Source organism: Cryptomeria japonica, chromosome 8 (genome assembly GCF_030272615.1).
Source record: "Cryptomeria japonica chromosome 8, Sugi_1.0, whole genome shotgun sequence".
NCBI classification, from domain to species: domain Eukaryota; kingdom Viridiplantae; phylum Streptophyta; class Pinopsida; order Cupressales; family Cupressaceae; genus Cryptomeria; species Cryptomeria japonica.
The window spans coordinates 49391920-49406009 of record NC_081412.1 but is presented as its reverse complement, the minus strand read 5'-3'; the positions used below and the strand labels follow the sequence as shown (position 1 = coordinate 49406009).

The 14090-nt window shown below is 37.5% G+C and overlaps 1 protein-coding gene across 1 annotated transcript; it reads left to right on the top strand.

Moving 5' to 3' along the window:
• Positions 1-9499: 9499 nt before the first annotated feature.
• LOC131041741 (polygalacturonase QRT3) lies at positions 9500-13404 on the top strand. Its single transcript, XM_057974933.2, has 3 exons — positions 9500-10606; positions 10784-11017; positions 12063-13404. Exons 1-3 carry the CDS (start codon positions 10277-10279, stop codon positions 13158-13160), a joined length of 1662 nt encoding a protein of 553 aa, XP_057830916.2. The 5' UTR covers positions 9500-10276; the 3' UTR covers positions 13161-13404.
• The last annotated feature ends 686 nt before the right edge of the window (positions 13405-14090 follow it).

Genomic DNA, 14090 nt, shown 5'->3' with positions numbered 1-14090 from the left:
TGATGTTCAGGACAAGGCAAACCCCAAAGAGGTATGGGATGCTCTTGAAAATATCTATGGTGGTGATGAGTATGTAAAAAAGGCTAAGGAAGAAAGCTTGAGAGGGAAATTTGAAGACATGCAAATGGTTGAAGGAGAGACCATTCAACAGTATGGAATAAGAATCAAAACAGTTGTTGGAGAAATAAAGAGTGCAGGTGGCAAAATAGAAGATTCCACTGTGGTAAGCAAAGTCCTGAGATCCCTGTTGACGGTCTATGCAATAAGGGTTGCTGCTATTCAGGAGCTGAGATCAATAGACAAGTCTAAGGCATCCTTGGATTCCATCATAGCCAAGTTGATAGCCTATGAACTAAATAGTTTTGATGGTAGTGTTCAAAAGACAGAATCAACTTTTAAAGCTTCTACTATACCATCCAGAAGGCTAGCACTAGTGGGGAACCTAATCAGAATAGAGAAATGAAGGATGAAGAGTTTCTGATGGAATTTGAAGCTCTTCTAGCTAGGAGATTTCCAAAAGGGACTGGTAAATACAAAGGTCAGCTTCCTTTGAAATGTTTTTCCTGTAACCAGATAGGATATATTGCTATGAACTGTCCTAATAGTGACAACAAGGATAAACCGAACAGGTTCAAGAAATTCAAAGGAGGGAACCGGAGAAACTGTTTTGTAGCAGTTGATGAAGGTGTCACAGATGAGGAATCAGAAGATGAAGAGAATGAAGACATTGTGTTTGTTGCTGTAAAGGAAGATGTGGCGGACAAGAAGGCTCTTGTCTCTCGGTTTGAAAATTCAAATGAGTGGATCATTGACAGTGGTTGTTCTCACCATATGACTGGTGACCAAAGCAAGTTTTTATCCTTAGAGGAGTATGATGGTGGTGTGGTTCGCTTTGGCAATGATGCACCATGCATGGTCAAAGGTGGAGGGTCCATCTCTTTGAATGGAAAGAGTAGTGCTGACAATGTGTATTGGGCTAAAGGTCTCAGACACAACCTTCTAAGTGTTGCCTAGCTAAATGACAGTGGTCTCACTCTGCAATTCAAGAATGGAGTTTGCAGAATCAAAGGTAAAGATGGTAAATTGGTAGCCACCAACATGCAAACTAAAGGTAACCTATTTCATCTAAATGCAAATATAAGTACATGTCTTATGGCTAAGCTTGATGATAGCTGGATATGGCATAGGAGATTCTGTCATGTGAACTTTGATAACATTGTGAAGGCTAGTAAGATCAAGGCAATTAGAGGGTTGCCGGTACTGAGCAAACCGGATAATACCTTGTGTAGAGAATGTCAATTGGGGAAAATGTCTTCCTCAACCTTTAAAGGTAAATCTTTCACTGCTGACAACTTGCTTGATCTTGTGCATATTGATTTATGTGGTCCTATGAAAACGAGAAGTGTGCAGGGTGATAGGTACTTCATGATTCTCATTGATGACTGCTCAAGAATGATGTGGGTCACATTCTTGAAAGACAAGTCTGAAGCTTTTGGGAAATTCAAAGCATTCAGAGCATTAGTGGAGAAGGAAAGCGGTAAAAGGATCAAATGTCTCAGAACTGATCAAGGAGGGGAATTCACTTCTAGTGAATTCAACAAGTATTGTGAAGAATTTGGCATCAAGAGACAGCTGTCTGCCCCCCGGACTCCACAACAAAATGGTCTAGCAGAGAGGAATAACCGGACTGTGGTTGAAGCAGCTAGAACCATGTTGATCCAAGGAAAGGTTGCTCACACCTTCTGGAGAGAAGCGGTGAGCACTGCAGTCTACACTATGAATCAGGTACTCATCAAAAAGGGTAAGGACAAAACTCCTTATGAGTATTGGACCGGTAAGACACCCGTGGTTAACTACTTTAAGGTATTTGGTAGCAAATGTTACATCAAGAGGAGTGAACATCAGGGTAAATTTGAAGCTAAATGTGATGAGGGAATATCTCTAGGATATTCCACCAAGAGTAAAGCTTACAAGTGCTACAACAATAGGACTCAGAGAATTATGGAAAGCATCAATGTAAAAGTTGATGAATCCTCTGAGAAGACTGAGAAAACCTGTAGTGAGCAAGTAGTAAATGAACCGGTTGCAACCTTCTGGGAACCGATTATCAGTCAACCTAGTACCAGTAACAGTGTTCCTGAACTGGTGAATGTTGATACTGATGAAGATGAGGATGAAGAAGAAAAGCAAGAAGAACCAATTAAGACTATTCCTCGGTATGTCAAGTTGAATCATGATCCCAAGCAGATCATAGGTGATAAGGATGCATGAATCCTTACTAGAAGAAATATCAGAGAAAACTTATGTATGATCTCTGAATTTGAGCCTAAGTCATTCAAAGAGGCTCATAAAGATGAAGATTGGATCAAGGCAATGGAAGAAGAACTTGACCAAATAGAGAAAAATGGTACATGGTCCTTGGTACCCAGACCAGAGCATAAAAATGTCATTGGCACCAAATGGGTGTTCAGAAATAAGTTGAATGAGGATGGCACAATGATTAGGAATAAAGCCAGACTGGTATGCAAAGGATATGCTCAAGAAGAAGGTGAAGACTATGGGGAAAGCTTTGCTCCTATAGCCAGATTGGAAGGAGTTCGTATGCTTCTTGCATATGCAGCTTTTAAGAGATTCAAGGTATATCAAATGGATGTAAAATCTGCATTCCTAAATGGTGTACTCCAAGAAGAGGTATATATTGAGCAGCCAGATGGGTTTACCCTATCTGAAGATAGTGACATGGTATGTAGGCTACATAAAGCATTATATGGTCTGGAGCAAGCACCTAGGGAATGGTATGAGCACCTACATTCCCATCTTGTGAAGATTGGATTTGAGAGAACAAGTGAAGATAGCAATATCTAATTGAAGTCTGAAGAAGATCAGATTCTGATCTGTGAAGTTTTTTTGATGACATCATCTTTGGTGGAGATGACAAGATGAGTCATGAGTTTGCTGATGAGATGAAGAAAGAGTTTGAGATGTCACTCATAGGGAAGATTAAGTTCTTTATTGGACTGCAGATCCAGCAGATGAAAGATGGAATCTTCATCACTCAGTCCAAATATGTCAAATAAGTGTTGAAGACTTTTGGCATGGAAGATAGCAAACCAGCTGGTACACCGATGGTGACCGGTTGCAAATTGATAAAGGAAGATGATTCCGCACTAGTTGATGAGAAGGAATACCGATCAATGATTGGTAAGTTGCATTATGTAGTGCATAGTAGACTAGATATTGCACATGCAATTGGCATCACTGCAAGGTTCCAGAAGAGTCCAAGAGAATCTCACTTAAGTGCAGTCAAGCGGATTCTTAGGTATCTGAAGGGAACAGTTGACTATGGATTGTGGTACAAATACAACAATAATTTCAATCTGAAAGTATTCACAGATGTTGATTGGGCCGGTAATGTGGATGACCAAAAGAGCACAACCGGTGGTGCATTCTTTCTCGATGGTAGACTGGTCTCATGGATGAGTAAAAAACAAAGTTGCATCTCTTAGTCTAAAACGAAAGCGGAGTATGTTGCATCTTTCATGAACTGCACTCAGATAATTTGGATGAAGCATGTACTGGAAGGCTTCAAGATCCATGTATCTGAACCAGTAAGTATATTCTGTGATAACACAAGTGCTATCAATATATCAAAGAATCTGGTTTTACATTCTAGAACCAAGCATTTTGAGCTTAAGTATCATTTCTTGAGGGAAAAGGTTCAGAATAAAGAGTTTGCACTAGAGCATGTGTCCAGTAAGGAGCAGTTAGTAGACATATTCACCAAGCCTCTCCCAAAGACAACATTTGTGCATTTGAGAGGTGAATTAGGGGTTTTGCCCCTTCAGGAGGTGAACTAAAAGTGATTGTTCCACATCAGTCAGGTACTGAAAAGACAAATCTTTGGTTGATTGGTGTGTTTAAGGATGCTACTCCTCAGGGGGAGCAACATGATGAAACAGTGATGATTGTACCTCCACTTTGGCATTGTTGTCAAAGGGGGAGAAGGAGTGAAGCGAAAAGATATTTGCAGCAAATGGGGAGAAGATGTGAAGTAGAGAAGATATCTTTTGTATATTGCCATCAATGCCAAAGGGGGAGATTGTTGGCATTATGTGAACCAGCATGAAGACATAATGATATTGTATGTTGTCATTGATGTCAATATGAGACATGGTGAGAACCGACACATGTGATAGGTGAAGAGAGAGGAACCGACATATGTATGAACCAGTTTATATGCCAAAGTGAAGCGGCACATTTGTTCAAGGTGAACCGGCATGTAGTTATGAGAACTGGCACATGGAAGCACTGTATGGCTACTAGTTGGTAGGTAGCTTCCACTTCAGGGTTTCTGGATGGAGAAACTCAAGTGACTCAATTGGTAATCTTCGTGTGATGAGTTAGCAGTATGATGGAGGACAGATCGTGTTTCCACGTAAGCTTTGTGTGCGTGAAGGATCTTGCATGAAGAAGACTATTCCTATCCACCTTGGGAATGTGCGAAGTCTGTCAAACGGTGATAACGCGTGATGGGTTATCAATCGCCATGAAAACGATGGATAATGGACGATGGAGAATGTCTTGAGATCGATTCAAGATTGTTGCATTTAATGCAGTATGATTCAACGGTTAGGATCGAACCATTTGAATTGCTTAACCTAATAGGTTTAGGGTTTAGGGTTCTTGCTACCGACCTGTATGTTTCCTATAAGGTCGATGTTGTGTCTCTTTCTAAAGTTGTTAGCAACATTTGTGAGTGTGTATCGAAGGGAAGTGATATGTGTTTCTTGCCAGACCAAAGGAGAGAAGAGACATCTGCAAAGTGAATGTGTAGAAGGTGAAGAGGAGCCAAAAATGGATCTGCATTAGCATTGGGTGTTGTTAACAGATCATTGTAATACCTATTGATCTCTAACCATTTCAACAGTTGTAAAATCCCCTAACAGGGTAGCCTTAACTGGCTTGATTCAAAATCCCTTAAATCGGGTGGTCTTAACCGACTTGTTTCAAATCCCTTAACCGGGTAACTCGAGGCTAATGAGTTCTGAGAAGCTTGAGAAGCTTAGGAGATCCTTTCAGCTATTGAGTTCTTGAAATTGTCTAACAAGGTGACCCTACCGAGTTTAACCCTTAACCGGGTGATCCCTAACAGGATAAGTTCCTACTAGAACCAATTGTAATGTCCTTAACCGAACAAGGCTCCTAACAGAGCGGACTTCCAAATAGTTCAAAAATCAGCTTGTGGGTATTCATCCCCACTGTGGTTTTTCCCAGTTGGGTTTCCACGTGAAAAATATGTGTGTCATGTGAAATGCTTTTGTCTTGTGATGCTTTGTTTTATCTGTTAAGCACATGAAGGTTCTATGTTTTATGCCTGTCTATAAAACATATTGAACTCATTGTTGTGAAGATCTGATGGTTAAGTTTACTTGTTTATGCATGAGAATATAATGATACTATGGTATTGAGCTAAGAAGAAAGCTTATTGAGTGACCGGTTCATGATTGATTGAGCTATACTAGATGTTACCGGTTGCACTCTGTTTTACCGATATTCCTGTTTGTCAGTCTTTTGGAGTATTTGCTGTCAAACCGGTTTTTGACTGTATTTGTGTTTGTATTGATTCACCCCCCCTCTCAGTACTAGTTTGGTACTAGTGGTTCATCATTGAGTTATCATAAAGGGATACATACTTGCAAAATTATTTTTCCATGTGACTTTATTTAATCTCTAAAAAGGTGAAATGAAATTACAATTAGATGGGATTCAATTGGAGATATGATTTGAACATGGGAATTTATATCTAATAAGCTTTGATCTAAGGAGATTTGATCTAACATCTTCAAATGGAACCAATCAAGCTTATGTTATTATTTTTCTAAATAATATAATTCCAAGTAAACATTAGGATTTCTCACAAGTGGCACATACTATTGTGGGATCAACACAATTCATATAAAGAAGCATAATAAATTGACTCAATAGTACTTCAATGACCTAGTTTTTTTCCTATATAGCCTTTGACTTAACATATCTACATGGGAGCTTATAGACTTTGATGATATTGATCTTGATCCCTAAAGTGACTAGATTATGTATATTGAGATATCGACCTATTCATAAAGGATAGTATTATTGATTTTGAGAAACAAGCTATGAACAATATGGATGCAATAAAAGTATGACAATTTGGATTGGAGGACATCATTATAGACAATGTCTAACATGAGGCAAGTGGAAGCTTACTATCATCTAGTGCCAAGGTCGAGTTATAGGCATAACCTTATAGGCCAAATGAGGAATTGCAATCTAGTGAGGATTAGACCCTATCCCCATTTTTACTAAAATAGGAATACAAAATTGTGAAATCTTATAAATTGTAATTCGTAGAAGTGCAATTTACAATGACAATTTTTAAAAACGGACATTATAAACAAATTTATTATAGTTATCAACTAGCTATTGCATTTGTATGTTGATGTAATTTTGTACTTTATTTGCATTCCAGTCTAATAGAAAATACCTCATCAACATTTTATACACTCATTTGATACATTTTCTAATTATATTTTGTATTAAATTTATATTTTTTGAGAAATTTATTTTTTAATGTTTTGATTAATTTTAAACATTGCAAATAGGTTTTTTAAGTTTGAGAGAGGCTGAGCTAAAATTATAATAAAATATTAAATGATATTAATTTTTTTTACAAAATATATTTTTCACTAGATGAGAGAATCTTCTCCAAAAGGGTATAATTTATTTTTTGATAATGATAAATTTAATAGACAAAAGGTGATGCCGAATGAAAGCTACCAAATGCAGCTATGTTGGACTTTAAAATGTTATTATGAGAAAAATATACATCAAACTTTAATTTTTCTTTTTGTTTAGCACAGTATATTTTGAAAAATTAAAATTAGGAAAAATAAAGTTTGTTTTCATTCTATTTTTGTTGACATCGACTAGAACCCCTAACTTTCCAACAATAAAAAAGCTATATTTGAATATATAAAAAAATATCATTTTTTATAAAATAACAGACATAAATTTCATTAATATTTCTACATTTCATTAGCTTACATCATTTTAAAATTCAATTTAGAAATGTCACTTTTATGCGGTCAAAGTTAAACAATTTTAGTTGTGTTGACCACTTCCTTTATAAAACTGTGACACAGGTTTGTGCTTTTACCCCTTAGATATTTGTGTTCATACAATGTTTTTGATGTAAGACAGATTACAATTTGTTGTCATAGTTAAAGTGTCATTTTCTTAGCAAAGAATCCTACCTTCCATGCCATTACAAAACATATTGATGTATAGTTTTATTTTGTTCATGATATGGTGGAAGATGGAAAGGTGAAGTTAGAAAAGGTTGATACTTTGGCGAAGTTGTAGATGCATCAACAAAGCCAGTGAGCATAGAGTAGTTCAAATGGTGTTCTAGTTCTATGGGCCTTGGGGTCCTAAGTAGATGATGGAGTTGACTTAGATTGACAAGTCTTCGACAAGTGGGACAATGTTGGGATTGAGTTGTTTCAACCTTAAAGAGTCCTAACATGTTGATTAATTTAATTATTTATTGTATATATTCATTTATCCTAAGTTTTTGGCTTCCTATTATCATAATACCTTTATGAGACCTCCTAGTGAGGTGGCAACCTACATGGAATGTGAGACTATAACAAGGATTTCTATTTTCTAGGTAGTTGGTGCCCACTTTGGCATTCCTAGTTTTTAGGAGGCTAATATCATAAGATGCTATGTTTGTACTATGACAATTTTCTTTTATGACTAATATAGTTACTAGCTCAATGGAAGAGTCACGATGAGTTAATGTTGAGCAATTGATATTTATTGTTTATTTCATATTTATCAAGTATCTATATGCACGAGGTATGCCTAATTATAGCTTTGGAGGTTTCTATGTAGCGGGTGTACTGCATATGGAAAGATTATTGTTATGGAAGAGTTAGACAAGAGTGGTTTGGAAATTGGTATGTGCAACATGTCATGGATATGAGAACTTGTTGTTTTGGATACAATTTTACTACCTAGGCATGGGAGTTGGTTTTGGAAACCATAGGAGCCTTCCTTTCATGTGTGATATCCATAAATATGTTGGTGCCTTAGTGTATTTTATGAGATAAGTTGATTATTTTATGAGATGTTTATATGTTATCAGAATCACTCTAGAATTCTCTGTTGTTTTACTCATATAGAGGATTGACTTGTGCATTGCATTATAACTATTGTTGTTGGTAATACAATTGAGCTTTGTGTTTTAGAGTGTGAATTTTTTTCCTAATAAGGTTTTCCCACGTAAATCTAACTTGTTATGTTCTTATTTATTTAAATCTAAAATTCATGTGTGCAACTAATCTATAATTGTTTAAGGGTTTGTAAAAAAATATTGCATTCACTCTCTTGCTTGATTAACGTTAGAAGTTTTATTCTACACTTGGCTTCCTTTCATGTTTTTGCATTGTTACAAATGTCATTTTAGCCTTTGATATACTAGGCTAGCTTGATTTGGTTCAAATATGGTATGCCTTTGATGTAATGAACATCCTTATCCATGTTGTTGTCCCTTAACTCCTTGCATCTACATCCACCTCCAAACATATTTTTTCTTTACTCAAAACAACAAAATTTTGACTATTTTAATTATTTGGAGACCTAATTGTTAGTAAGGAAAAGATTGTGTACTCAACGTCTCCCAAATGTTATCAGTATTGCTTAGTTTTTTATCGATTGGGTATTTACAAATTAGATGGTCATTCTTAGGCTAATTGTTGCACTAAAATGAAGGATATTAATACTTGACCTATTGAATCCAATTAAAATTCATTACTTAAATTCAAGATCTTAGATACATGTTGATATAGTTGTAGTTCCACACATATTGTTGTATGGTTTGTGCACACTTTTTGAGATAAGTGTAACCTTATTGAATTCAACAATTATTTCGTATGATATTTTTAAGGATGTATGATTGGATTCAAATTAAGATTTTAGAAAATGATTCTTTTATGTTTGAAGTCTATACATCAATATTGGATGAATATATTGTAAAATATATATAGAACCAATAATCTGATGTAAATATTTGCATTACTAAAATTTCATTAAAAAATGATTGAATCTCATATTTTTCAAACATCATTTAGTACTTCTTGACCCAATCATAAATCTTTGAAAAATAACTGTTCCCCCCCCCCCCCCCCAAAAAAAAATGAAGTATAAACACTCTTTTGACTAAATATAATATTTTACTAAATGTAAAAGCTAAGATGGGACCATCCGTTAAAAACTTTTTTAAGTGGAAGCTACCGCGTTTCACTATTTGATGAAAAGAACGGACCCCTCAAGGAGGGTTTCATTACCGACTACTGTGATCTGCACGTTTATGAAAGCATAATAATCAACCTTGCTTAGTTAAAACTGAATTATTGGCTTAGAGGTGGAAGTCATTTTCGACTAAAAAAGTCTGAACTGAAAATTGATGGTTGTTCAAAGGTACTCGCGCTAATTGCGGGATCCCTGCAAGTAGTCCTCGCGAATCACACACCAAACGAATACAGCTAATGACTCGATTACAATGTTTAACAACATATATGAACCCTGAGAATATATTTCGTCTGATATTTTCTTATACTTGGTATTTTCAGTGCTTGACTCTGTCGCCATTATAAGTAAGATCTGAAAACATCAACGCTTCCAGAGAGTAACGTGCTGAGTTTAATTTCCTGTTACTGAGATAAGTTAAACCGCTTTCATTTTAGTTTTTCATTAACAAGAATTTCCAGATGCATCTTAACCCTTAAAATGGCAAATCTAGAATGATAAAATAGATGCAGCACTTTGTGTGTGGCAGTCGTACTCTTCGGAAGAAGTCAAAAAAACAAAGGAAAACTTATTTCAGCTGAACGAGCGCATAGAAGCAGTAAACAGTAAACCAAAACTTGAAGTGCACTTTGCTCGTAAGGTACTATTTGTCTTCAAAAACAATTACAGAATTAGTTTGTGCATCTTAAAACTCAGGCGAGTTTACACGCGATCCGCAATCTACAGAACTTATTTAAGCTCTCTTGAAGCCTCGGCGGATTTCATCAAAGATTTTGTAGGGCTTTTGATCTTGGATGGCGTGTTTCCTTCTGTCCTAAGCTTTTTTCTTTTCCATCTTTCCTGATTGCGGAGGACGTGTGGATTGGTAAAGAAATTGGGGAATTCTGTCTAAAGACAGAAATTAGCATAAATTCTGACTTGGGGAATGGTGTTTCAAAGAAGGGGAAAAGTTATGAGTGTTCTTGTTTGGACATTAATGGTGGTCATCTTTTCCGGCGCTGCCGATGGCCACCGGCTGTTCCGGTCGCTCAAGACGGGTAGTTTTGGGAGAAATTCTTTCTTTAAGCCCGGCATGCGACCGCAGGGTTCAAGCGGGGTTCCCAAGTTTATGAGCAGGGCCGAGGCCGAGAAAATGTACGCTGTCCGCCTGAAACAAACACAGCAGTCTCGCCAAGCATTTGCTCCATCTGGTGGCCCTGCGCCTGCGCCAAGACCAGTCCCTGTTCCCCAGACTGCTCCGAATGACACGGCCAAGGTAACTTTCAAATCCTTCATGCAAATGGAAAAGATTTTAGGCTCTAGGGACATTTAATGCCGGCTTTGCAGGTTATAGACTTTGAAATTTGGCTTTGTTGAAGTAAATCATAATGTTTTTTGTGTAGTTGAAGTTAAGGGAGGCACAGTGAATCTTTTCTGATATGTTTATTTTCAGGGTCCTTCTACTGGAAGGATTTTTTATATCACAGAGTATGGCGCGGATCCAACCGGTGCGTCCGACAGTACAAGGGCGCTCATGATGGCAATAAATGACGCTTTTAGTTTAAGCACGGAGGTTCAGCTCATGCCCGGCGTGTCCGACTATGGAGGCGCCGAGATTCATCTTCAGGGAGGCAATTATAAGCTGAGCGCCCCGCTCCGGGTGCCAGGTGGAGGCGGCAACATTCTGGTAAAGAATTCAGCTGCATCTTTGTCAAATGTTTTTTCTTTCCTTAGCGTCCTGGATTGTTCAATTCTCTTTGTTGTCGTAAAGTTTATTGTCTTTCAAGTAGTAGCAGCTTTAGTTTAGTTGGAATCATCATCGTTTGAGACTCTGGAAAGCCGAAAGCCCAATTAATTCAAAAATTCTAGTTTAGATATTTGTCCCTAGCTAAATAAACTATAAGCTGAGCGCCCCGCTGCGTTTGCCCCGAAGTGGAGACGGCAATCTTCTGGTAAAGAATTCAGCTGCATCTTTGTTATTAAAGTGTTTGTAGAATCCATGAGAGCATTTTGTTCAATTCGCTTTGTTGTGGTGAAGTTTATTGTTTATTTTAGCAGCAGCTTGGAGTCTCCATGGATTCAGACTGTGGAAAACCCCAATTAAGTGCTGGGAAAAAAATAACTTGAAATGAAGACGACAGTGAACCAGAATTGAGAAAAAAAGTATTCAAGGAAACTAAATGAGAAAATGCTCACAAATTGTTTTTCAGGCTTTCAGATTTTATTGGAAGTATTTTATTAGCACTGATCAGTGGTTTGAGGAAAATGATTTTATATAGTATGGCCATATTTAAATGACTGAAGATTGTTTTGTTGCAAATGTCTCATTATATTTGTAATATTGCTTCTTTCTTGGTTCAAGATTTTAATCTTTAAATTTTTGGAGTTTTCCCCCAAATTATTCCAGCAAACGCTGTCTTGATCCAGGTTATGATCTTGATCTCATTCGTTTTGTCCAAGAGGACCTTCAGCATCCTCCGAGTAATCTTCGTATTCGTCACTTAAATGCTCTCTGTAGTTAGTGTATATTTAAGCGTGTATTCAGTTGTACAGCTCTGCTTAATTGAGTAAATAGAAGTTTAAAGAATGTTTTTACAATCCGTACTGCAAGATTCTGAAGAAATTTCACAAGCTTTCTGAGTCCATTTCAATACAAAATTCTTCAAAGATATGTCTCTAGCTAAAGGAATCGTGTTTCAGAGCTAACGGACTGAACATTTTGAATCCTACAGATTCACGGCGGCACTCTGCGGGCGTCGGAAGATTTCCCGAAAGACCGCTATCTGATCGAGCTATGGTCCCCTTCCTCCACGAAAATCAACCCCAGTCTAACCAGTGCTGAACTCGTAACCGCCCTGCAGAACGCCGTCGACGGCAACAGCGATCGGACGGCGTCCTACGAGGACATAACGCTACGTGACCTCATGCTCGATGCCAATTTCAGGGGTGGTGGCATCCTAGTCATCCACTCCGTCCGCACAAACATTGACAACTGTTACATCTCGCACTTCACCAGCGACGGCATCATGGTCCAGCGTGGCCACGAGACCTACATCCGCAACTCCTTCATTGGCCAGCACATCACCGTCGGCGGTAGCAACAACGAAAAGAGATTTACCGGCACCGGCATATGCCTGGTCGGCAACGACAACGCCGTCACCGACGTCGTCATTTTTTCTGCCGCCGTCGGCATCGATGTCAGAGGGCAGGCCAACTCTTTCATCGGCGTGCACTGCTACAACAAAGCTACGGTGTTCGGCGGTGTCGGAATATGGCTCCGGTCACCCGGCAATACACAAACAAGAATCGTCAGCTGCTATATGGATTATACCGGCATCGTTGCAGAGGACCCTGTACAGCTGGACATTACAAACAGTTTTTTTCTCGGCGACGCCACGATAACACTAAAATCGAAGGAAAATAAGATAGTGAAAGGCGTCAATATTGTGGACAACGCCTTCTACGGCCTCCGAAAAGGCGTCTCCATTGTAAAGCTTGAGGGATCCTTTGACACAGTTGAGCAGACGGTCGTAGACAGAAACAATGCGTACGAAATGGCTCTGAAATCGACGGTGGCTAGAGGCACCGTTCAGGGCAGCGGGACGACGTGGACCGTTGATTTTTCCCCATTTTTGCTGTTTCCAGACCTTATACAGCACGTGCAGTATTCGTTTTACACGGCGGTGAAGTCCTCTTTTCCAAGGCATGCGCTGAGGAGTGTTTCAAACAATAAAGTCGTTGTTGAATCAGATGTGGCGGTTCCTGCTACCGTAGCTGTTACGGTTGACCAGAGCGCAACTTTTATTCAAGGCCAAGGAATTTATTCCTAAGTGAATTATTTATGCTGTAGAATTTTTGTGAAGATATTTAGTCGTTGCACAGTTTATTCCTAAGTGAATTATTTATGCTGTAGAATTTTGGTGAAGATATTTAGTCGTGGCACAGTCGCACTTACCAAAAGGAGGTGCAATCAATAGAAAGATATAGTTTAGGTAATATATTGAAAGGGAAGGAGGAAAAAAAGTGTAATAAATGTAAGTTGTTTTCATCCAAACAAATATATGTGTTATAATTATTTTAATTTATATATTTAAAAAAGATGTTATATATCTTTAAATAAATCAAAGTAGTTTTTTGTTAAAGTAAATCGTTAATAAAAAATTAGAAACATTAAATTTCACATGTTTATGATATTTAAATGTTTAAAATGAAAAAATATTCTATTTTTTTTTTTCTCTCAACTATTACTCATTATGAATTTAAGTAACAAATCAATTATGTCTATCTCCATCATACAATCAGTTACCTTCATAAATATTTCGATCTAATTTTATAATAATATAATATTATAATAGTAGGGGCGCTGATGTGGCACCCCTACTTGCACGTAGGACTCCAGTGAGGCTAAGGCTAGCTCCTCCCCTTAAGGTTCTCTTCATTATGGTAAGCTAACTCTGCGAGACGAGGAATTAAATATTATTTTAGTTATCGTAATTATTTTATCTTCCAATTACTTAAAAATCTTGTTTGTTATCAATTATAATTTGTAGCCAAATTCATGAACTCAACATTTTATTTCCAACTTAAAATATCAATTCCAATGAAATTTATAACTCCATCAAGACACAATAATTTAAATAAGACCATAATTTTCATTCATAGCAACAGTTTTTACATAAGATGACGATGATTATTTAGTACCATTGCATCGTCTTCACACACAGAGAATTCCTAATTACAATGTTGAAGTTTCCTCCTCA

Excerpts from the sequence above, each read along its gene's own strand:
- LOC131041741 (XM_057974933.2), top strand. The coding sequence starts at position 10,277 with ATGGTGTTTCAAAGAAGGGGAAAAGTTATGAGTGTTCTTGTTTGGACA. Across the intron at positions 10,607-10,783 it reads CTCCGAATGACACGGCCAAG|GGTCCTTCTACTGGAAGGAT; the intron begins GTAACTTTCAAA and ends GTTTATTTTCAG. Across the intron at positions 11,018-12,062 it reads GTGGAGGCGGCAACATTCTG|ATTCACGGCGGCACTCTGCG; the intron begins GTAAAGAATTCA and ends TGAATCCTACAG.